The sequence below is a fragment of the Pleurodeles waltl genome, chromosome 4_2, assembly GCF_031143425.1.
Source record: "Pleurodeles waltl isolate 20211129_DDA chromosome 4_2, aPleWal1.hap1.20221129, whole genome shotgun sequence".
Taxonomy (NCBI): Eukaryota; Metazoa; Chordata; class Amphibia; order Caudata; family Salamandridae; genus Pleurodeles; species Pleurodeles waltl.
Genome location: NC_090443.1, coordinates 818,639,866 through 818,665,509, shown reverse-complemented (window position 1 = coordinate 818,665,509; position 25,644 = coordinate 818,639,866). Strand labels below are relative to the sequence as shown.

Here is a 25,644-nt window from a genome sequence, read left to right as displayed (position 1 = left end):
AACTGGGTTCAGGATAGAACGCAAAGATGCACTTTGAGGTTTCAAGTGAGTACTTTCTCTTTGTTTTAGATTACAATTCTGATGGAAGTGATGCGTCCACTAGCTCTACAACTCTTAGAATGCAGCCATCATTCTCTTCCTATGTCTGAATTTACATAACTCTCAGAACTGGGTTCAGGATAGAAGGCAAAGATGTACTTTGAGAGTTCTAGTGACTACTTTGTTTTAGAGGACAATTCTGATGGAAGTGATGCGTCCTCTAGCTCTACAACTCTTAGAATGCAGCCATCATTCTCTTGCTGTGTCTGAATTTATCTGTTGGTATCAACAGTACAACTCTGAGTCATGTTCAAGGCCCAGGTACCCCGTGCAATATGAGAGCTGGCCAAATAGGGTCATTTCCCACTTTAAGACTCTACGTGGATCGAAAGCCTATTACTTTGAAGAGAAAATTTAACTTGAAAATCCCAGGGAATTGTTAAGAAAAAACACCTTCGCAAAGGCATAAATTAGAAAGATAGGTTCTGGTGTCCCTGGCCCTGAGTAATAAAATATATATATATCAGTAGTAAAAACCGATCTAACCAAGATGCTAACATGCACTATGAAGTTGTTCTAGCTTCCCATTATACCTCCTCTTTAGTATTTTTCAGATTAAGGTCTGTATTACAAACTAGGTATCCATGTGAAGTATCGATTAAGATATAAATCTAGTTCTAAAAATCATAACAGGCATAAGCAGAGACCAATCATGTTATGTTTATTTCTATAAAGGGTAACAAAGTGCATACAGATGTACAACAAATAAAACAGTTGATAATGCAAAACAAAAATAAATGCTTGATTCTTTATAAAACACATTCTGCGTACATATACACAAATAAATTCAATTAGCATCTCAAAATGCTCATACTTCGTAAAAGCATAATGAATATACAAGAAAATATTTTTGGGGTGCGTGTCCAGATATTGAATGTGCCAGAGACTGAACTGTTTGCTATTAGAAAGTGAAAGTTCAAGAAATGGGAAATCATAGGACAGCCTACTTGTAATGTTAATTTGCGATACAAGTAAAGTTGGCAGGGGTCCATATGAGGCCTGGTGAATACCCGAGGCTCAGAATTTCCAGAAAGTTATCATTTAAGTGTCCAACTGCTACATACTGGAAATACAAAACATGTGCAAGTGTTCTATGTGCTTGTAAGTAGTGTCAGAACTACTAAACCGCGTGTATTGAGTCTTTTATGTTGTTGGGCTAACTAATAAATGCCAGGAGCTCATTCTAATAAGCTGTATGGCTAGTGCCCCGAAACTTAGTCAAAGGCTGCATTGATTAATTTTGTAGTACGCACTTCATGATACAGTTCCATGATCTACTTAAGTTAAACCGTATGCTGTACAACTTTAACCACTAAGCACTGTTCTTTTAGGCAGGCTTTGCTACATGACAGTGTCCGTTACTTTGGAAAATGTTTATTACTATTTAGTTTAACAACCAGATGGCAAAACTGTTTCAAAAATCAATGTTCAGCAACGAATGTGAAGAGCACAATAGGTCCTAAAAGACAAGCAAAGTGACTGGTCTTGTCTATAAGCTACTCTGATATCCAACCTTGTTGTGAACAGGAGACCAATCCCTATCAAGAAAGTCTGAACGAACAAGAAATTAACAATTTTAACAGCCAAAACAAATGCACCAATGTGAAGGATGAAAATGAAACAAAATAGGTTACAACAAAACGGCAATGCTTATAAGACATGCCAGCTACATTTCTTCTATTCAAATTTACATCTAACAAAATATTCCCTGATAATACTGGAAAAACTGCTTTCTCTTTTCAGCGAAGGTAAGCATTGTTAGATGCATTATATAAACCACATGACTTATGTATCATTCTTCCAAGTAATGGAGTAGGGATTGGATTTTATCATTTCAAACATGCTAAATCTACTTGCAGAGAGCAACTAATCAAATTTGCAATCACTGGTCAACAGAAAGTTAATGAGCTGCCCAGAAAAGAGGGAATGTGCTTTTTACACTAAACTTATAGCAAGATCACAGACTGAGTTGTTCAAAGTCTACTTACTTAGAAAAAACGTGAAGAATTAGAACAGTGAAACAGTTCAGGATGTCTTTTGTGTTGTCAGGGTAGAAACAAGTCTTTAGCTTCAGGAGGTAAATATTTGGGAAAACTCTGCCCAGTAAACAAATATGAAACTGACTTAAAGCTGAAGTTCTGAGGAGTCCTGAGCGAGTGTTTGGAGGAGACTGTACAAATAATAAACCAGGAGTTTGTTGATTGCTGACCTTTCCATATCTACGTCATAATACAGAGGCTTTCAAATTAGAAAGCCATTTGTACAATGAGCACTCATGTTCTGGTAAAACAAAACAATCTACACCAAAGTGTATGTACCTAGACTTCTCTAGGTTTGTGTGCTCTAGAAGAATTGTAGGGCAAAGGTTTTGCTCTTGCAGAAGAAGTTAACATTGTGTGGTCAGGACAACTTTTTTGATCACTTCAAATATCCAATATGGGAAAAAATCTGCTTCCTTGTTACATGAGAACAATATGATTGTTTGCAAGATGAATCTTCTCAATTTGTATGCAGTTCTGCCATCATTAATTTAATTTTTTTATCAGTCACAGATTAAGAGGCCTTCTTTTCACTTTCTTTTTTAGCTGCAGCACTACTGTTTGGTAAACTGTTCTATATAACCAAGTATGCCTGTGTAACTGTTGTACATGGGCGCTTAAGTTCTAATTTTGTTTTTCTCGCAGTAATACATTGTATTTTAAAAATGGAAAAAAATGATGTGTGGTTGTCAATCTCGCAATCTACCTGGAAGGCACCCCAAAAAATACTAAACATCTGAAGAAATAGACACACTATGAAAATGCTGTAGCTGATACACTGAAGCACTCAAATTTGTTTTAACAATTTACATTCTTCCATCACATGGCAAACAATAAGTGTGCTTTTCAACAGCGAGTATGTATGAGATATGGTAAATAAACATAAATTATATCCTAATTCAGGCAAAGAAACATATTACTGTTTTCATATGTGGCATTTATTCCTAACCAAATATTTCTGGGGAAGAAAATTGTGTATATTGGAAAGTTATCCAACATTAAAATACACAATGTTAATATACTAAAAATAAGTAATTGTTTATTCACAGCAGTTGCCATCTTCCAAAGAGAGACAAGTTAACAGCTCATATATACATTTACGAAAACTAGCAGTGTTCTCAGAGTTTGAGTTCCTGGGCCTAATTTTAAGTAGGTTATATATTCTTAAATTTGCTACATGTCAACAAATGTAAACTTTTGCATTTCATTCTATGTGTAGAACCACATAGCGAATCAAATTTTCGAAGTCTTAACTGCAGTTCAGAAGATTACTTACATTTTCAAGTGAACATGCTATATTTTACTTCACTATAAATTTAAGACTTATAAACCAGTTTAATGAGGCTTGAGGAATCTATATATTTAACGAGTGGCCAAAGCTTTATTCTGAAAACTGAAAAGAATTCATTCTATGGAATTATTTACATTTTGGATGTTCATAAAAGCAATATTTCTCTTATGGATTTTTTTGTTTGCACGATTATGCTCTATAGGGTATAAACAAGTATATTTTTATTTAATTACGCAATATCACGATGTAGCAAAAAAACTGTGTTGACTTTTGTAATATTCTTGTATTTCAGGTATTTACTGCACCAAACCTAAATAAAAACTAAGGGGTATGTTTATAAAAGAGTTGCACCACCTTTGCGGCATGCAACGGGGCGCAAGAGCCACGCAACTCCTAAGTTAGATTTATCAAGCCAGACAAGGCCACCTTGGGTGGCCTTGCCTGTTAAATCTAGAGTAACCCTGTGCAGCGCAGACCACTGTGTGGTGTTACTCTGCTGCTGGAATGCGTTCCATGGGTTCCCAAGCATTCACCCATGGATTTCTGCGCATTCCCAGATTTACCATTACGGGTATACATGGGAATGCGTCAAAATGCTATGCCTCCCCAGATGAGGCGTAACTAGAAGAAGTATCTTTGTTTCTCCTTGTTACTTCCGCTTTCTATGTGTGTTGCATACTGCAGCACACACAGAAAGAAGAAATGCCTCTCGGGATTGTTTTTGTGCAGAAAAGTGTCCCTTCTTGCACAAAAACAATCCTGCTTACAACACAGGCACCCTTACACCATGATGCATGAGTGCCTGTGTTGGCGCTAGGCAGCATATTGTGCACCAGGGAAAAGACAGGGATGCGCTGTACAACGTTAAGTACAGCACATTCCTTTCTTTCCCTATCATGCAGGACAGCAAGGTGACTTGCTGACCTGTGTTTTTTTGTAACAAATATGCCCATAAGGATTTTGTTTTTGAATTTTTCATAATATTTAACATTTGCTGGAGTCTAAGAAATAATCATTTGTTCCTGCAATATGGCTAAATGAGGGAATCATCTTTTCTGACACAGGTAGAAGGTTTGGGCAAACAATTTTAACAGTTAGATTTACATTAAACCAAAAATAAAACAAGATACATCACAAACTATGGCAGCCTCGGAACCACCCAGTGGCTTTACATTTGTATATAAACACATACAGCACCAACAACTGTACAACATATTTATCTACATTTTATCTATGATGTCCTCAAATCCTGCAATGAGGTTCTGAAAGGTGGTCCGACTGGCCGGATTTTGTTCCCAACATTTCCTCATCAGCTGATAAACCTGTTGATGTGACAAATTGGTGTCAATAAGTTGTGGGTGTTAGAAATATGTCTCAATGTCAAAATAGAAAGTAGCTTAAACTAATTTCCTAGCATTCAGATGTATATATATATATATATATATATATATATATATATATATATATAAAGTATAATGTATACATATAATATATTTATTAGATATTATGCACACACACACATACATACATATTCACTAAAACAACACAGTGAAATATTAGTTATGATGCAGCAAACCCAAACCTGAAAAAGTCCTGAAATTTGCCAGTCATGGTTCCGATGCACACCATAACCCATGCCCCTTTGCTTCTGGTAGACTGCCTTTTTTCATGTTTTTGGCAAACTGGTGTACTGTGCATGGTGGGCAAGTGTGGTCACTGGTCAACACTGGATTTTCCCAATGAACCTCCACTAGGGACCATTGTTGCACTAAGCATTTCTGCAATGGATGCACGTGTAGTTTTTCGTGATGTACGATTGCAGGATGCCATTATGCCTATAAGGCATGTGATGGTCCTCGCTGTGTCTTGGCTGTCTGCGTAAAATAGCAAAATGATTGTCTGAAAAGATGTATTCGTGCAGGGTTGGGGTAGGTCAGTCGAGTTCAGATTTTAGGATTGCTCCTAAGTAAGTAAGGCTGAATTTTGTTGGGATAGGAAGTAGGATTTTGTGACATTGGTGGTAAACCCCGACTCATGTAAGAGGTGTATGGTGGTTTGAGTGTGTTTGTGGCATAGTTGGAGAGTGGCACTCTTAATGAGCCATTTGACCAGACAAGGAAAGATGTGAAAGCCCTGCCAATGCACATGTGCGGCTGCTACTGCTATACACTTTGTGAACACTCAGGGAACTGTGGTCAACCCAAAGAGGAGAACCTTGAACTGATAATGTTTTCCATTAACCACAGACCTGAGATAGCACCAATTTGCTGGGTGAATTGGTATGTGAAAACAGGCGTCTTAGGTCGAGAGCAGTCATAAAATCGCCCTGTGTAAAAGAGTTATGCCATCCTCAAGGGACCATATGAAAATGTTCTGTGAGAATGTATTTGTTGAGGGGTCTTAGGTCCAGAATGGGCCTGAGGGATCCATTATTTTTGGGAATCAAGAAATAAAGAGTGTACACCCCTGTGCCTTGATAGTGCAGAGGCACTGGTTCGATGGCACCTTGGCAAAGGATTGATTGTACCTCTTCTTTGAGCAGTTTTATGGAGTCTGAGGAAAGTTTGTGACTGTGGGGTTCTATGGTAGGTGGTGTGAAGTTAGCTCCTGGCAGTAACCATACTGTATGATGTCTAACAGCAACTGGTCGACGGTGATGGCCCACCAAGTGAGCAAGAACCCTTGCAGACGCCCTCCAACAGGTGTTGTATGATCGAAGGCAGGAGGGGTAAGTCATGGATTGGTGGCTGTAGCTGAGGCTTCTTTTGGAGAGGGAACTTTGCCTCTGGAATTACTGCCTCAATAGGGTCATCTGGAGAAACCTCTACCTGAGGGAGAATCTCTCTGTGCATGAGTGTAGGCCAAGGTAGCTTCAGCTGATGTTTGTTTTGAACCACCACAGTAAGGTGTATGGCAAAATGAACTCCAAAAGGTAGGTGTCTGAAGGGCGCCCATGGTTTTAGCTGCTTCAGTGCCCTTTTTCATTCTTTCAAAGTTCTGGTCGACGTGGGTTCTGAAAATATGTTGCCCATCAAAAAGGAGGCATAGCAAGTTCTGGTGTACATCAGGTTCAAAACCTGAAATATAAAGCCATGCATAAGTAGAAGGATGGAATAAACATTCCGAGCAGCAGTGTCCGCTGCGTCAAAGGCACAAAGTATTGTAATATTGGAAATTAACTTCCCCTCTAAAACCAATTCATGCACCCTTATGCTGTGTTTCTCAAGGAGGTACTAAAGAAGTTCCTCTACTTCATCACAGGTGGCTCCGTCATATCTACTCATATCTGCTCAAATGTCCCATAGTATTGTGCCAGTAGTTAGCAGGCTTCGCTGCTACTCTTTTCCCCACCACGTCTAATCGTTTACTTTCCTTATCCTGTGGGGTGGCGTCTCCAGTTGTTTGGGAGTTGTCTCTTTTTCATGCCATATGAGTCTGGAGGAAGCTAGCCCCGAACATACACAGGATCTGATTCGGATGCATTATATTTTTTTGTAACTCAGGGAGTAATCACCTGAGCTCGCACTGGATTCTCAAAATTATGACTGTGTGGCGGAACATACCCTTTAGCATGGGGTGGTATTGGGTAATCTGTTGTCTGGAGGAGAGAGTCTTCCTCAGTTGGGTCTGAATGGCTGGGAACTTTATGGTAGGGTGCTACAATGACGAGGAGTTCCTGGAATGTGGAGGAATTGTCGGGGGAAGGGAGGTAGATGGGCGAGCTGGGTAAAGGTCAGGATCTGGATCCCTTGGAGGCGCTGTGTCATACGTGTGGCAGGGATCTAGCTGTGGAGAAATGGCTCCCCTTCTCCATCACCTATGCATGGAAGAGGTGATCTCTGAAGATTGTAGGATGGAGAGGGGAATCCTGTTTATCCTTAGGTGGTGATGGAGGAGCAGGAAATGGTCTGGTTTTTCTCTCTCTAATTTTGCTTGGGAGGTGGAGCAACATCCAGGGCTCCCTAGAAAGAAAGCTGCCATTTTGGAAATTGTATGTCAGTTCCAGGTGGTTGTGTAATAATCCAGCCAATCAGTGTGTGAATTGCCAAATACTTTTGTTGAGCACCCATTTCCTCTTAAAGCCGATGGAGGAGTGGCTCGACTGTTTTGGCACCGATGGAGGTCGACTTTGATGCCGAGAGTTTCTGAAATGATGCTGTTTTCAGTGCCAACAGTTTGGTTGGCGCCGAGTCAGCTGACTTGGGATGTTTCTTCGGCGGCGAGATGGAGCTGGTCATAGTGACCAAAGTTGTTCATCGGTTCGGACCATGGCCTGAGGGCAGTGGTAGACCGACAGCCTACATCTGGTGTTCCCGGTGGCTTAGCAGACTGTGTTGGCGTGCTGCAAACTGTAACGACAAAGGAAAGAGCCTATACCCATGATTTGACTGGTTGATGGAAGTTCTTTGACCTCCAGGTCGAAGTCGGAGCTGTTCTCTGGCAAGTAGGCTTCCTCCCCAGCTGCAGGCGCCTCAGCATGATGTATTCCAGCATCTTCTGCGTTAAAGAGGTCCACAGGTATGGTTTCAAGCGTCGGGCCCAAAGGTCACAGAGGGTCTTTTTTTATCTGAAGGAGCGGCAAGCGAGCATGCAAGCTTGTTATGTTCAGGTTAAAGACAAATGTTACAACCTGAAAGAGGTCGGTTCGTGGATATTTTAAATGGCATCAAGGACAATATCTAAAAGGCTTCTGTCCCATCACTCTCTTTTGCATGGCATGGAACCAACTGGAAGTCCAGAGAAAAGACAGCCCAGGAAGGGTGAGGCCCCATGTGAGGCCAAGATCAATCTGAAGATTGCCTGGGTGCAACTGGATTTGTCGACACAGAACGGATGGAAATTGGGATGCGCAATTGAAAACACAATACCGATGGTTGGGAGGAACATGTGGGAACCGAGATAGTACAGATGACTGTCTTGAACAGGAGCACACATCCGATCCCGATGGCGGAAGAAAACAATCTAATAATGGAGTTGATGCCTATGCGCATTACCAGCAAGATGAGGAGTCACTAAACCTCGTGGCTCCAAAGACTTCTCTGAAGAAAAACAACTTGCACACATCCGCTCCCAACACCAGATGGCAGGGGAATGCACATGTGTGTCTATGCCTCAACCACATATTTTCAGAATACGCTGGCCCTTTAAAAAAAAAAAACCAAAAAAAAAACAGTTGTTTTCCAAATGCTTTAAAAATTGAAAAGAATATAATTTTTTTATTTTGTCATCTCTTTTGAAGACAACAGAAAACAATGCTCTTATAGGCAGCCTGCTTAGTTTGCATGCTGTTTAGTGCATCTGTAGTGGTGAAAGAAAACTAGCCCAATGGCAAAATAAACTTCCCACCATGGGCATATGAGGGGTGGACCTTGAATGCTCAAATGTTTATTGGTTTTGTCTCAGAGATCGGAAGGCCTGATCCTCAAGATAGGTTGAGAACCAATGACTTTGATGTCGCAAGACTTCAGGGTGGTCATTTATGGGTCAGGCTGTCCTGATCTCTAAAAAGGAAAGCCAATAGGCAGCCATGGTAGAATCAGTCATACACTTTAACTGACAAATACATTAAAAGTAATTTATCTGATGTGGTGCAGTGGAGAGAAGAAAACGATAGCTTTGGATTGAGAATCGTAGCCATGTGTTGCATAAAAACTGAAGGTGTGACAACTGTACTTTTGCAGTGTAAATGGTCCGTCAATATTTGCAAAGGAACACTCTCTAGAAGGCAGACTGGCATGCCAAGGTGCCGTTAGCATGAGTTGAGAGATGTTTACTCCTCTGAAGCATAATTATATTGTAATTGTAATCGTATTTATATAGCGCTTACTACCCCTGACGAGGCGTTGAAGCGCTTTTCGATGAGTAGGACGCTACTCCGGAACCCAACAAGAATTAGTGATGGATTAGTATCGTTAAATAAGGAGTACAGTTTTAGTATTATTAGGAGTTAATTTGAGCCGCGGATATGAGAGTTTGTTAGTTAGACTGGAGTAATGGAGGGGTGGAGGAGGAAATAAATCCAGAGGTGTTAATTGGGAGTATATCCTTCATTTACTCAACCCAAAGGCTTGGGATGAGTAAAGGAGGGTGGAGGGGGAAGAGTATGTGGAAGGGTTAGGGAGAGCATAGTAGCAGGGTGAGATGAATGCAGGAGAATTTAGTAGGGTTGTGTGGGAGGTCACAGAGGTAGAGTGAGGTTTGGTGAGTTAGATGTGGAGGGAAGAGCTTAGGCAGAGATATTTAGGAGATGAAAGTGGTAGAAGAGATTTGGGATGAGTCAGAGTGAGAATGGAGGATAGTTTGATAGAGACATGATATAAGAGTGATGAGTAGATAAGTGTGATAAAATGAGAGCAGGAATTCAATGATCCACGAACATGCCAAGCACAGAAACAACATATACACATACGCATATATATATATATATATATATATATATATATATATACATATACATATACATATACACACACACACACATATGCACATACAATACATAATTAGAAACATGGGTAAAAATACTTAGTCAGACAGGTTTAAAGAGTGTGTGTGTGTATTTTATTGTTATGACATAGTAGCAATACATATTTTCCAAAGAAGCTATAAATAAATAGAAATATACATATAGGGGGTGATTCTGATTCTGGCGGGCGGCGGAGGCCGCCCGCCAGAATTCCGCCCTCCAAAATACCGCGCCGCGGTCAAAAGACCGCGGCGGGTATTTCAAGTTTTCCCCTGGGCTGGCGGGCGGCCGCCAAAAGGCCGCCCGCCAGCCCAGGGGAAAACGACCTTCCCACGAGGATGCCGGCTCGTAATCGAGCCGGCGGAGTGGGAAGGTGCGACGGGTGCATTTGCACCCGTCGCGTATTTCACTGTCTGCCAAGCAGACAGTGAAATACTTGTAGGGGCCCTCTTACGGGGGCCCCTGCAGTGCCCATGCCAGTGGCACTGCATGGGCACTGCAGGGGCCCCCAGGGGCCCCGCGACCCCCCCTACCGCCATCCGGTTCCCGGCGGGCGGACCGCCGGGAACTGGATGGTGGTAGGGGGGGTCGGAATCCCCTCGGCGGCGCAGCTAGCTGCGCCGCCTTGGAGGATTCAACAGGGCAGCGGTACACTGGCGGGAGACCGCCAGTGTTGCCGGTCTGACCGCGGCTTTACCGCCGCGGTCAGAATGCCCTGCGGGGCACCGCCGGCCTGTCGGCGGTGCTCCCGCCGACCCTGGCCCCGGCGGTCTAAGACCGCCGGGGTCAGAATCACCCCCATAATCTGAAAAAATATTTATCCACATAGGCATATGCAGTTCATAGTTGTTTGAAAAAGGTGGTTACATATAGGGGGTGATTCTGATTCTGGCGGGCGGCGGAGGCTGCCCGCCAGAATTCCGCCCTCCAAAATACCGCGCCGCGGTCAAAAGACCGCGGCGGGTATTTCAAGTTTTCCCCTGGGCTGGCGGGCGGCCGCCAAAAGGCCGCCCGCCAGCCCAGGGGAAAACGACCTTCCCACGAGGATGCCGGCTCGTAATCGAGCCGGCGGAGTGGGAAGGTGCGACGGGTGCATTTGCACCCGTCGCGTATTTCACTGTCTGCCAAGCAGACAGTGAAATACTTGTAGGGGCCCTCTTACGGGGGCCCCTGCAGTGCCCATGCCAGTGGCACTGCATGGGCACTGCAGGGGCCCCCAGGGGCCCCGCGACCCCCCCTACCGCCATCCGGTTCCCGGCGGGCGGACCGCCGGGAACTGGATGGTGGTAGGGGGGGTCGGAATCCCCTCGGCGGCGCAGCTAGCTGCGCCGCCTTGGAGGATTCAACAGGGCAGCGGTACACTGGCGGGAGACCGCCAGTGTTGCCGGTCTGACCGCGGCTTTACCGCCGCGGTCAGAATGCCCTGCGGGGCACCGCCGGCCTGTCGGCGGTGCTCCCGCCGACCCTGGCCCCGGCGGTCTAAGACCGCCGGGGTCAGAATCACCCCCATAATCTGAAAAAATATTTATCCACATAGGCATATGCAGTTCATAGTTGTTTGAAAAAGGTGGTTATGAAGGAAAGAGTCAACTCTTGAGTAGTTTTCTGAAGACAAGAAAGTTATCTGTGGCTCTTATAGTTGGGGGTAATGAATTCCATAGTTTGGCTGCTTGGACGGAGAAGGATGTACCACCTATAGTCTTTTTCTTGTATGGTGGTGTTCTAAGGCCTGTCTAAGGGGTGCCAGTCTTGAGGCGAGGGTTCTTTGTTGGATGTATTTGGTCATTTTCTTTCTGATAAAAAGAGGTCCTGTTCCATGTTTAGCTTTGTGGGTGATACAAAGCAGCTTGAAAGTGCATCTTCTGGCAACGGGTAACCAGTGTATTGCTCTCAAGGCAGGGGAGATGTGGGCTTGTGGCTTTATATGTAGTAGTAGCCTGGCTGTGGAATTCTGGATACGTTGTAGTTTTTTCATAACAGATAGAGATGATCAATGGTAGAGGCTATTGGCATAATCCAGTTTGGATAGTACAAGTGAGATGGTAGCTTGCACCTTGAGTGGAAATCCGAGGTGGGGGAAGATGCGTTGTAAAGTCTTTAAGGTGATGAAGCTTGTGCGTGCTAATTTGTCTACTTGGGCATTCATAGTTAACTTGGAATCCATGGTGATTCCTAGGTTTTTAACTTCCTTGGATAATTGAGGAGGTGGTCCGAGATCATCAGGCCAGAAGCACAGAGGGTCATAACTTTTCCAGTCACCACATATGAGTATTTCTGTTTTGGAGGTATTTAGTTTGAGATGGCTCCAGGTCATCCACCGATCAACGGCTCTGAGGCAACTGAAGATTTGTGAGTTTTCAATGTTTTTGGGGTCTTCTAATTTAAGTAGTATTTGTGTGTCATCTGCATAGTTGTAGCATGTGAGATGGAAATCAATGATCAGTTCTGGTAAAGATATCATGTAGATGTTGAAAAGCAAAGGTGAGATGATTGACCCTTGGGGGACCCCTGCTTTTGTGAGGTAGGGTTCGGACGAGAAGGGGGGCGAGTGGATGATATTTGCTCTTTTTTAAAGATAGGAAGTAATCCAGTCGAGAGCAATCCCTTGTATGCCGGCTTCATGGAGTCTTTGAGTTAGGGCGTCATGGTCAACCGTATCAAAGGCAGCCTGTATTCCTTCTGTTTCTTGTATATGAGACAATTATGTATTAAACTGTGTTGACATGCAGTTAGAAACAAACACATAGGACCAGTGAGGGTTTAAAAGATTCGCAAGAACAGCAAGATAGCTAGACTTCGGGAGGGGATGTCAAGTGAGACCTTTCACTAGATTTAAGAGCGCTTTTCACTGAGCCGAGTTTAAAAACAACCCTGAATAAAGCAGGCTTCATCCAGGGTGTGAAAACATACCAAGGTCTGGCAGAGGCATTGTGCTATAGTTGCATGTATACAGTGCTTCAGGTCCTATCGAGATTTTGGACTGGTAGCAGGCTATTTTGTGGGATTGTTATGTTTTTTTTTTTTCTTAGTGTTTTATAAAGGGAGAACCTTCTACTCTGTGTCTCCAGTAGCGGAAGATAGAACCCGCTTGTCACAGTCTTATACGGATTACGCTCCAGTACATCATCAATTCACCTCCAGGAAGGATTCTAGATTTTTTCTGCTATGGAATCTCTGAGCGCAGAGCCTTCCTTTCCTGCTACGTTTATATTTGTAAGTGCTTCCCTTGAGATTTAGTTTCTGTAAAATGCGCATCATGGCCTACCCAACCGGAGTATTTTCTACGAGTAAGTCAGTAAGCGTTACCTAGCATGTTTTCAATTGGTTAGTGACAAAAGATGTGGCAGACACCTAAAATTGTCAGGCCAGACTGCCTGGATTTGTGTATGAAATAGAAAAGTGCCAGCCACTAAGACTAGCAGCAGTGGAGCAAAAGTTAAAAAAAGAACCAGAGAAAGGGAATGAGCAGAGGAGTACCTTGGACTGGGGGAGAATGGAGCTGTATGCAGTGCTGCTGAACTCTGCCTGTAATAAAGTTTACCGTCTAGGAGGAAACTGAAAAATATACAAAGTCAGCCAATTTTGTCAGTGTTGACTGGACTCAGTTTGCAGACTGGGCAGGCACGGGAGGGGCAGCGATAGAAACAGTTAAAGCTGTGCTCCAGGAGGACTCTGGGAAGTGATCCCAAAGGCTCCTGGCAGGCCAAAAAATAATAAGGAGAAAAATATGAATGCTCAGAAAACTCTAACACTATGGAGGTGAATCTAATGGGGCGTCTGCCTCGGCCACCGGACTGAGGGACTTTCATGAAGTCTGACAGTGAGAACAGGGACACTTGAACAAGTCTGCATAGAGGCACAGTAACTATGGTGGATAAATTCTGGGAGAGTTTTAGCCATCTTACGCAGTTGTTGTGGTGAAGCCAAAACCAGAGACTTGTACTGCACCCACCACCATTTCTCTTTCATGTGTCCTTAGTTCCGTAACTCAGACCAGGATTGCCAATACTGAGCCTTCTACTACACTCTTTGGTCTTTCACTAGTCAAAGTTTTTCTCAGTAGTTCACTCCTCCCCATTCACCTCTGTCTTCATCCACCCTATCTTCCAGTTTTTTAAAATCTTGGGCACAGAAGTTGCCCCAGTAAATGTATCGGACTTTTTGAGCGGGGGGGGGGGGGGGGCTGCAACGGGCTTACTGGCATAGGTATCCGGCACAATTGTTTGTTGATGTACTAACTGTGTAGATACTGTACTGTGATTTTGCATATCTTGGTTTCCTATGATATCTGGAGAGTTAAAATCAGAGAAACACATTTCTCTAAAATGTATATTGCTAACCAAGTTGGACCCTGGTGTTCACCTTCATGTGACTTGTAATGCTGTGGTTTGGAAAGTATTTCAATAAAGATTTAATTGCAGAAAAGTATGAATTTTATGATAAAAGAACTACATTTTGTTAAATTCCTTGTGCATCTCGACTGACCACTGTAGTTATTTTTATACAGCGCTCATCTGGAAAAGCTGGTCCACACTAGAATTTGGAACGACTGATCATGCCAATAATTTCTTGGGAGTGTGCAATCAAATCACAGGTGAAGATTTTCATGTTCAAACTTTATTTAAGCATACCTCTTCAGGGCAGTTTTCTGGGCGTGGAAGGCGCTTTCCCTCTTCCAGAGCTTTTATAAGTCTTGTCACTGTCATTTGTCCTTGTGTAGGTCCAATCATTTTCAAATACATCTATTAGAAAGAAAATAAAACAGACCACTATTTTATAACAAACCCTTGGTGTTATTCACTTCAAAAATAACCCAGGTTCTCCCATGTTCTTTGTTCCGGATGCAACCTGTTTCCTATGCTGGCTGGCCCCTTCCATTTCAAAATGATATTCTCTACTGAGCATAAGAAAAGTGTGCAAATTGTGGTACTTGTACATTATTATCTTCCCTCTCACCTGAGCACGATCCATATTAAGTGTTCCACAAATGCAAATATTATACAACATATTCACAATAATTTGCAACCACGCTTATTCCACGCTGCATTATAAGCACTGAATTAATGGACACTGAAATGACACTCAAACACCTCAGCTTTTAGGTGCTAAGAAACAATAAGTCAGAGGTAATCATGTAAAAAAAGATGCAGAGAATTAGCACACATTAATGGTGCATATATGTATGCGTGTGTGTAAGTAGCTACAAAGGGGGTTTATGTAGTGTGGGACCATACATACAAATACGAAAAACAAATATATATTCAAATGTCGACTAATTGGTGCCGAGCCATGGCTGTTTTCTCTACTGCTCTATGCAGAGATTAGCAGAATTCAGTGCAGACCCATCATTCCTCCATTGAGCAGTGCTTATTACGTAAATAAAAACGTGCCGGTGCCCAAAGCTCTCCTCTGAAACACACGGCTGCTGTAATTAAATATGCGAGCACGGAATACTGAGGCAGGGTAATCCTAAACGCATGTTGGGTCTCTTTTATACATTTACAGCCACTCCCTACCCCTTCACCTCACTCTTGCAGTTTTCTGCTTTATCCCTTTCTGCACTTTTTCGTTTTTCTCATCCTCCTTTCCCATTCCCATCTTGTCACAGTAAATGCCTAATGCAGAAAAATAAGCGACGATGCCCTGCCATTGGGCATTCCTCCGTAAACCCACTTTCGCAGCTGCCCATCCGACTCTGGAACCCTAAGCAGTTTATTCCTTCCTGCCGTGGACCTCCTTCTACATGGACAGACTGAGGAATGCAGCCATGTACTTTGGAACCTCAAGGACTGGTCCATCTCCCAGATTCACTAATCACTATTTTTCAGGTCCTCTTCTTTAACCTAGTCTATAAACCCCTCCATGAATTCCTGTGGTTGCAGTCAGTGCATCAGGTCATGGTATTTTCTTTCACCATTACCAAGCTGACATACGTGTCTGGATGAGTGGGTGAACTAGGACAAACTGCACATTAGCACTGGTGAGTCTCTGGCTTTGACATAAGGATGATTTATATACATTGCCCCAGAGGGCTGATAAAAGAGATGGAATGTGCTCTGAAAAGTTCCCAGAGACTGCCTTCTCTGGTAAGCTGCGCTCTACAAAAATTATAAATACAAGTAAATTAAAGGAGCCGACTGCAGCTTTTTTAATTAAAAGAAACATAAAGGTACAAATATATTTGCATAATAGAGACATGCCCTGTGCTACATCAAAGTTAGTTAATTATGCCACTATACTAGGTATATAACAAACAAATCAACAACTGTACAGGCAGCATTAGCATAGGAAGACACACACAAACAAATCAAGATGCAAATTGTATCACTCAGTGAACACACCTTCAATCAAATATCAGGGCGAGCACAATATATTAGGCAAACAAAGAAGGGCAGTCAATAATACAAAAGAATGGGCAAACGCAAGAGGATTGGCCGTATTCAAACACTTAAAATCGTATGTACATTTTACATTTCATACCATTTGCATTTCAGGCTCAAATGTAAACATCTAATTTCAGCACCTAGATAGGTGTTCTAAGTATGCACCACCACACTGACCGCGAGCCAGATCTGTAAACATTCTGATCAGGGTAAGTTAAAGTTACTTGGGCCTCGATATGCTTCAGTTTGAATGATAATGTTCATAAACCCTATAGAAGCGCTAGTGAATTGCAGAGCAGAAGGAGCATTCTTCACCTGCTGTCGCGCGGGCTCTTCTGAATCACGGGGTAGTTTGTTCTTTAGACATCCGGGGACAACAGCATAGACTATGGGTCACAGTTTTGGTTTTCTAATTGTTGGAGCAGATATGCTAATATGAGAAATTTCGAATGATTTGCGTATACATACTAATGAGAAATATTGATAAAAGAAACTAATAATTGAAAATAACATGCATGAGTAAAATATGCCCACGGGGAGTGGTCACCATGTGTGTTAATAATGCTAAAATAATGAAAAGATATTAAAAATGATGTACTAAGATGTCATATTTGAATGTATAACCTAGGTTTTATGGTCTTCATATTCTTAACTTTGCCGAAATAGAGGCCTTGCTTGCTTAAACGTGGAGACGCGATGAACTGCCGAGGACTGGAACTGGAGAGAAGGACCTTGAACTCCACAGAGTTCAGACGGGCTCTGCTAGAAATTTCTGCAAATGTACCAGAGCACAGGAGATGATGAGGACAAATTAATACAATTATGTGTAGAGTAGGCTAAACTTACTTTCCCAGGACTTGAATAATAGAAGCACTGACTAAAAGACTGTGGGCAACAATTTCGTTATCTGAAGAGCCGGATGATGTTCTCATCGACAGAAGGACCCATCAAACTAATGGAACTTGATGCTTGAACCGACACAAATAAGTGGTAAACAGAAACTATAGGTTAGAGTCATAACCCCTAATAAGGTTGACCAATTAGCAATTTGTGGGACGGACTGAGAGACCCTAATAAAAAGTCAGAACAAGGGAAGGAAATTGAGAGTGGAGAGGTGAAAGTTGATGACGTCAGAAGACTCTGTCCGAAGTGCTGATAATTGGGCTTACTCTCTGTGAGACTGATACTTGCTGATAACTGATGACCTGGAGACAAAGACTGACTCGTTGCTGATATATCTTGGATAGATAGCTATAACAATGTGACTGACTAACGTGTGCTTTTCCTTCTAGGTACCAACTGTGCTGTTTTAAAATGTTTTTCTCTCTTTAGATAGATTTTTCCAAATTAATGATTTTTGTCTAAATTGTTTTCGCATGCAGACCCACATGCTGATGCTAATTTGAGTTAGGTAGGCTGACAAGGGTGACTTAACGGTGACAGTTAACTGACGGACTTACATTGCTGAATTATTCAAAATGTTAAAGAATTTGCTGACTTATGTTGATGCTTGTTTTTGCATATCAATAATTCTTGGTGAATAGTGCTTATGATGCTAATAAAGTTTGATTAACAATAAAGTCAAATAAAGGTTTTGATTAGAATTGTAACTAATAGGGAATAAAAACGATTACCCTTTTTGAAAGTGATGGTATTTTCTTATTTGATGGGGCTTTTTCTTAGTGTTTCATGTTGATTGATTGATATGTTTATTGATGATCCATTGGTTACCGCTTGACTAGGATACTCCATGCGATCCAAACGGTTCATCGACCTATACACGTCCCCTTGTAAGTTTACTTACTAAGGACTACGCACACTAGCATAGTCGCAGATCCTGCACCCAGCGGGGTGGCGGGTGTTGTTTCACTTCCATTCTACTTCTCCAGTGTCAAACTGTGCAAAGCGTAGTCTGGCGGGAATATCCAGCATTTCCCCCAGACTGTCCCCGTTTTCTAACTTCTGTTGCATCGTCCCGATCCTTTTTACTAATATGACCTACATGTCTCGGTTTTCAGGGAAGTTCAGGAGGACATGAATTGAAGAAGTAAGCCGTTGAACGTGCTTCCATTTCCACGGGACACTCGCACGCTGCATGTGACGCAGGAAGACATCGACGCGCCCGCACCACTGCTGCCTTATCTCACCGTCTGGCTGACAGGAGTGGCAGCAGCCCAGCTTGACATATGCTGGAACGTCATTGCCTAGAAAACTATTGTGACCTCTTTACACACCTAGATTTTGCAGCATACACAGCTAGTGTACATGTATGTAAAACAACATATGGTGAGCAGCAGCTCAGCATCTCCTCATTGCCATGGGTGACAACCCCAAGCCTTTCTTCCCTCACCAATTTGTCATATGTCTTGGAGAAAATATGCACATTTAAAGGAGACCACTACATTTGCCTTCAGTTTTTACTGTTTGATTACCTTGAAAACACCGCTATTTGTTATGTGTGAACAAGGTATATTGTTGTCATGCTTAAAAGTGAAGTTTATGTAGCCATGTCTGTGAAACTGCGCACTAGTACTGTCTAATGTTGATGAGTGTTATTAGTGTAGCCCAGTGATATCACAGAGATTATTGAATGACCTCAAATTGACTGGCTCTTTTATCTGCAACCCCTACTACTGTGGTTCAGAGTCTGGACAAACCTCCCTTAACCGGGCGGTTCTCACTGACTGCCTGGAGCTGGATCAAGGTTTACAAATCTCCTGGCTCCTGTACATTCCTAACCCTTGTTTTAGCCTGGGCCTGGAAGATCTTTTCACCCCTCCTGGAAGTATGAATGATAGCATGTTATAAAACACGTTTTCAGCTAAACGCACAGACGTGAGAGTACGGGGGAAGCTGAGAAGCCACTGTCCAGGCATTTGCTGAGATTTGCACAAACAACGGTATAGAGCCATAGTTCACATGGGTTGGCGACTGGCACCACAAGTTCTTGCTAGTGAGACTTGGATTGTGCACAGTACACTTGTTAGTTGCTCTCCCACAGCAGGGCTCCTATTTTGCCAACTTACCTCCGTGTCCCTGTGGTGGCTGTTCTGCACAACGCACGTTGCACTTTATGTTTTTTTGTAAATATTATGCACCGCTGAGAAACCAGCAAAACCAACTAACATACGCTATAATAAAGCTGCTTTTGTTTTTCTGCAGTCATAGTCAAATGTAAGAATTTGCTTCTCAACTGCTGTTTATATTAAACGTGCTATAAAGCAGAGAGCATCTGTTGTTTTGGAATGAGTTTTAATTTGTATTTTGCTCTGAATGTTTTACGTCTTTTTAATGATTTTATGATTTTCTTATGATCATATACTGATCGAATAAATATTGTTAAATTTTGTGTGAGTTTGTGTGTTTTAGTTTCACTGAAAAAGCCAAAGGTTACAGGGACATTGTTGTTAGCTTCTGAATTTATTTCAAGTAACCGTAACTCGCGGCCTAAGGTAACTATAGCTCACACACCAGCCATGTACAGTTTTTTCTTCAATAATTTGACTTCTAATGTTTCATTGATATTTTTATTGACTTTATAATAGTTATCATGAGTGCTGTAATATCTGGGGTAATTAGCAGTGCATGGCGAAGGCGCGAGTTATAGTTACCTTAGGCCGTGAGTTATAGTTACTTGAAATAACTAACTATAACTGCTGAATTTCTCTGGTTTTGTGAGAGTAAATCATCAATTAATTATCAATCAATTAAAAATCAATTATAACGTCCCTGTAACCTTTGGTTTTTAAAGTGAATTTCTAAGGTTTTTTAAATGTAATTGTTTCTAACTACATGGTCCCTGTAACCTTTGTTTTTTTCAGTGAATTTATATGTTTGTTTTTAACGTAAAGTAATTTAAATTACTATACGTTAATCCAACCACCTCCGCACAATGCCTGCAGCAAGGCCCTGCGGCCAACCCCTAAATCTACCCACCCTGTGCCACCCACAGAGTTTGGCTGTGCGTGGCGGGGATTGGCCGCAGCCCCTATATCCACCCAACCTTACGTGTCCCCCAGGGCCCGGCCTTAATTAAATGCTGGAGAGAGCCCTCCCCCCCCTCAATGGGCCAATCTCAGCTCTGGAGGCCCCGGCCTTTATTCAATGGGGGGGCAGAGCCCCCCACAGCAGGCCGAATATGGCCCACTGGACCCCATCCCCTGAGGCACCCCGGGGCTTAGGAGTCGGTCTTGGGGGTTGTGGTCCCCAGGGCCATTTTTGGCTTCCCAAGGGGAGGCCCTCTAACATTTCACTGAGCCACGGAATTAGTGGCCCCTAGGCTGGAGGTCCACAACAGACCCCCTTCATTTTTCTTTATTTTAGCCCAGGGGAGGTGGTGGTTCCCAGGGCTGCTGGGGTGTGTAGCCTCTTGCCACCCCTGTTAAAATTGCCCTGGGTAGGTGGGTTTAAATACATTATACAACAAGCAGGGTGCATGAGAGGGGCCTAAGGGAAAGTGAAAAGGGAAATTAATGTGTACTGGTTGAAGTTTTAAGAGAGAAAACACAATATTTTGTAAAATAGCCAATATTTTTGAGAACTTTCGAAGCAGAGAGAGTATGTGGTGTTTTTGTCTCTGTGTAAGTGAAAACTCCTGCTGAAATGCAACTGACATCTCAAAATTCCCGATTGAAAGCACCTGTACCCAACTATTTATCAGAAAATACATTCAGTAGGGGGTGTAGCACCCCAAACACCCTCCAAAGCTACGCTGCTGCCGGCTCAAGTGAATAAAAGGTGCATTTGACTCCGAGATACTTTCCAAATGCTGCAAGAAGGTGCGATTGCCCAGACTTCATACAGTTTCAGGGAGTCCAAACTGCTGGCAAGAGTGGAATTATGTCCAGAATTATATGTTGGATCGTTTTCAAACTCTGGCCTGACTCAGAAGTTTGTGAACACAATATTTGAAAATCGGATCTGGGTCTGAGAGGTAGAGGATGGAAGAGCAAAAAACCTCCTGAAAAATCACATTGAATTTTATCTAGCTACTTAATTTGAGAGACTGGAAAACCTTCAATACGGTAAGAAGGTAATGGCATATACTTTGCATGGATGATATTTAGCATTTGTTTTGCCATTGGGTTGCTCAGGTTATTTGCCACTCTGAGCAAGGAGAACATTAGAGAAGATGCCTTTGACTTCAGTGCTGGATCAAACTACCTGTGCTTTGAAACCAGAGCCCCCCCCCCAAAAAAAAAGTATCTGCAGGAGGTAGCCTTAACAATCTGCACTTTATTCGTTTGCCAGCTCTGTCTTGAGAGCCTCCTTTTGATGTAAGCTAGCACATTTGTTTTCTCAAGCTTGGGCGGGCAGGCTCTATGGTTGTCTAGTGCTTTAGCTATGTCAGAGATAAATAGGTTGAACAGGATTGGTCCTAAAACACATTCCCGGTTTAAGACTCTATTGAAGAAAACTGTTGGTGAGGGTCCTGTTATCACCCAGTTTCACCTGAATCTAGGTGTCCAAATACAATGCTTGGGCAGCTTTAATAATGTATTGTCAATTCTCTCATGAGTTCAGTTGACACCAAAGCATGTTTTTGTGTCTATGCTGTTAAAGGCCGTCCTGAAATCAATGAAGCAGCCTTCTTATTTATTAACATTGAGGGCGATATAATGTTTTGTCCACCCCTGAAACCTATTTGGAACCATAAAACGAAGTTTTTTATTGTCTGCCCACTTGGAGAGGTCATTTAGGATTAGAGTGGAGTATAATTCTGCATCAATGTCAAGTAGAGAAATCATCCTATAACTGGAAGGTGCAACTCTGCCCACTGAACAAGAAGGGGTCGAGAGTATGGGTCCTTAAAAAGCAATAATAATGGTACCAAGAAGATTACTGGATGCCCCAGAACTGTCACACAGGAACTCATCACAAGTATACTCGCCTACACCGGAATCTCCAAGCAGTTCACACACAGACTACAGACCATCCAAAATGCCGTTATGAGACTTATCTCAACCTTGCACACTGCACCCATATCTCACTTCATCTTAGAGAGCTCCATTGGCTCCCCATTCACAAATGCAGGCGGTTCCAACCCTTCAAACACACATATAAAGTCTTGCACAACACTGGACTAGCATACCTGAATAGCCAAATACACTTTCACCAGCCAGCCAGACACCTATATTCAACCCCACTCTCACATCTCCGCGGATTTGCAAAAACGCCGAAGGAGGAACTTGGAGCAAACTCCCTCAGCATATCCGCCGCCTCCTCACTTCTTGAGTTCTGCAAGAAACTGAAGACCTGGCTATTAGGATTAACCTTACGAGGACCTCTCTCCTTAACTATTGCTCAAGCGCCTGGAAACACTCACAGGTGATTAGTACACTCTACAAATCGACATAACGGACGCATACTTCCTACGTAACTACACAAAAACTATCTGCCCGAAATCCCAAACCTTCCAGAGGGAAGAAGTGGCCACCAAAAACTTCCCAAAGAGAAAGAAGATACTAAATGATTCAAATATATATATATATATATATATATATATATATATATGTACACACACACACAAATATATATGGAAAATGTCACTTACCCAGTGTACATCTGTTCGTGGCATTAGTCGCTGCAGATTCACATGCTGTGCACATCCCGCCATCTGGTGTTGGGCTCGGAGTGTTACAAGTTGTTTTTCTTCGAAGAAGTCTTTTCGAGTCACGAGACCGAGGGACTCCTCCCATTTTGACTCCATTGCGCATGGGCATCGACTCCATCTTAGATTGTTTTCCCCGCAGAGGCTGAGGTAGGAGTTGTGTATGCTAGTAATAGTGCCCATGCAATGGAGTGAATACGTATGTACATAATGAAGTTTAAAGTAATATATTTACAAATGTACAAATGTTTAAGATCTACTTCTAAACGGCTACAGGTTCCCGGGGAGGCGGGTGGGCGCATGTGAATCTGCAGCGACTAATGCCACGAACAGATGTACACTGGGTAAGTGACATTTTCCGTTCGATGGCATGTGTAGCTGCAGATACACATGCTGTGCAAAGACTAGTAAGCAGTTATCTCCCCAAAAGCGGTGGTTCAGCCTGTAGGAGTTGAAGAAGTTTGAAATAATGTTCTTAGTACAGCTTGACCTACTGTTGCTTGTTGAGCAGCTAACACATCTACACAGTAGTGTTTGGTAAATGTATGAGGCGTAGACCATGTTGCTGCTTTACATATTTCGTTCATTGGAATATTTCCTAGAAAGGCCATGGTAGCACCTTTCTTTCTGGTTGAGTGTGCCTTTGGCGTAATAGGCAGTTCTCTTTTAGCTTTAAGATAGCAGGTTTGAATGCACTTAACTATCCATCTAGCAATGCCTTGTTTTGAAATTGGATTTCCTGTATGAGGTTTTTGAAAGGCAATAAATAGTTGTTTTGTCTTTCAAATTAGTTTTGTTCTGTCAATGTAGTACATTAGTGCTCTTTTGATGTCTAATGTATGTAGTGCTCTTTCAGCTACAGAATCTGGCTGTGGGAAGAACACTGGTAATTCTACTGTTTGATTCAAGTGGAACGGTGAGATTACTTTTGGTAAAAATTTAGGATTTGTTCGTAGAACAACTTTATTTTTGTGTATTTGAATAAATGGTTCTTGAATGGTAAACGCTTGAATTTCACTCACTCTTCTTAGAGATGTGATGGCAATTAAAAATGCAACTTTCCACGTTAAGTATTGCATTTCACAAGAGTGCATGGGCTCAAAAGGTGGACCCATGAGTCGTGTTAAGACAATGTTGAGGTTCCATGAAGGAACTGGTGGCGTTCTTGGTGGTATAATTCTCTTTAGGCCTTCCATAAACGCTTTTATGACTGGTATCCTAAATAATGAAGTTGAGTGCGTAATTTGCAGATAAGCTGAAATTGCAGTAAGATGTATTTTTATGGAAGAGATAGCTAGTTTTGCTTTTTGCAAATGTAGTAAGTATCCTACTATATCTTTTGTAGATGCATGTAAGGGTTGAATTTGATTATTATGGCAGTAATAAACAAATCTTTTCCACTTATTTGCATAGCAGTGTCTAGTGGTAGGCTTTCTAGCCTGTTTTATGACCTCCATACATTCTTGTGTGAGGTCTAAGTGTCCGAATTCTAGGATTTCAGGAGCCAAATTGCTAGATTCAGCGATGCTGGATTTGGATGCCTGATCTGTTGTTTGTGTTGTGTTAACAGATCTGGTCTGTTTGGTAGTTTGACATGAGGTACTACTGACAGGTCTAGTAGTGTTGTGTACCAAGGTTGCCTTGCCCATGTTGGTGCTACTAGTATGAGTTTGAGTTTGTTTTGACTCAACTTGTTTACTAGATATGGAAGGAGTGGGAGAGGGGGAAAAGCGTACGCAAATATCCCTGACCAGTTCATCCATAGCGCATTGCCTTGAGACTGATGTTGTGGGTACCTGGATGCGAAGTTTTGGCATTTTGAGTTTTCCTTTGTTGCAAATAGATCTATTTGTGGTGTTCCCCAAATTTGGAAGTAAGTGTTCAGTATTTGGGGGTGAATCTACCATTCGTGGATCTGTTGGTGATCCCGTGAGAGATTGTCTGCTAACTGATTCTGAATTCCTGGAATAAATTGTGCTATTAGGCGAATGTGGTTGTGAATTGCCCAATGCCATATTTTCTGTGTTAGGAGACACAACTGTGTTGAGTGTGTCCCTCCTTGTTTGTTTAGGTAATACATTGTTGTCATGTTGTCTGTTTTGACAAGAATGTATTTGTGGGTTATCATGGGTTGAAATGCTTTCAGCGCTAGAAATACCGCTAACAGTTCTAGGTGATTTATGTGAAACTGTTTTTGCTGTATGTCCCATTGTCCTTGGATTCTGTGTTGATTGAGGTGTGCTCCCCACCCTGTCATGGAAGCATCTGTTGTTATCACGTATTGTGGCACTGGGTCTTGGAAAGGCCGCCCTTGGTTTAAATTTATACTGTTCCACCATTGAAGCGAGATGTATGTTTGGCGGTCTATCAACACCAGATCTAGAAGCTGACCCTGTGCTTGTGACCATTGTGATGCTAAGCACTGTTGTAAGGACATTTGGGACAATGGCTATGCATGAGGACATCATGCCTAGTAGTTTCATTATTATTTTGACTTGTACTCTTTGTTTTGGATACAAGGCCTGTATTACATTGTGAAATGTTTGTACTCTTTGTGGACTTGGAGTAGCAATCCCTTTTGCTGTGTTGATTGTTGCTCCTAAGTATTGCTGTGTTTGACACGGCTGCAGGTGTGACTTTGCGTAGTTGATTGAGAAACCTAGCTTGTGTAGGATTTCTATGACATATTTTGTGTGTTTTGAACACCGTTTTAGCGTATTGGTTTTGATTAACCAATCGTCTAGGTATGGGAACACATG

At 42.4% G+C, this 25,644-nt stretch overlaps 1 protein-coding gene across 3 annotated transcripts in view; it reads right to left on the bottom strand.

Moving 5' to 3' along the window:
- Nucleotides 1-737: 737 nt before the first annotated feature.
- JAK1 (Janus kinase 1) overlaps nt 738-25,644 on the bottom strand; it is a 481,031-nt gene continuing 456,124 nt past the window's right edge. For all 3 annotated transcript variants that reach the window (XM_069232503.1, XM_069232505.1, XM_069232504.1), the window contains exons 23-24: nt 14,524-14,634; nt 738-4,751 (exon numbers count right to left, since the gene is read on the bottom strand). In XM_069232503.1, the coding sequence (XP_069088604.1) occupies nt 4,650-4,751; nt 14,524-14,634 (213 nt within the window). In that variant the 3' untranslated portion in view covers nt 738-4,649. The remainder of the gene's footprint in view (nt 4,752-14,523; nt 14,635-25,644) is intronic.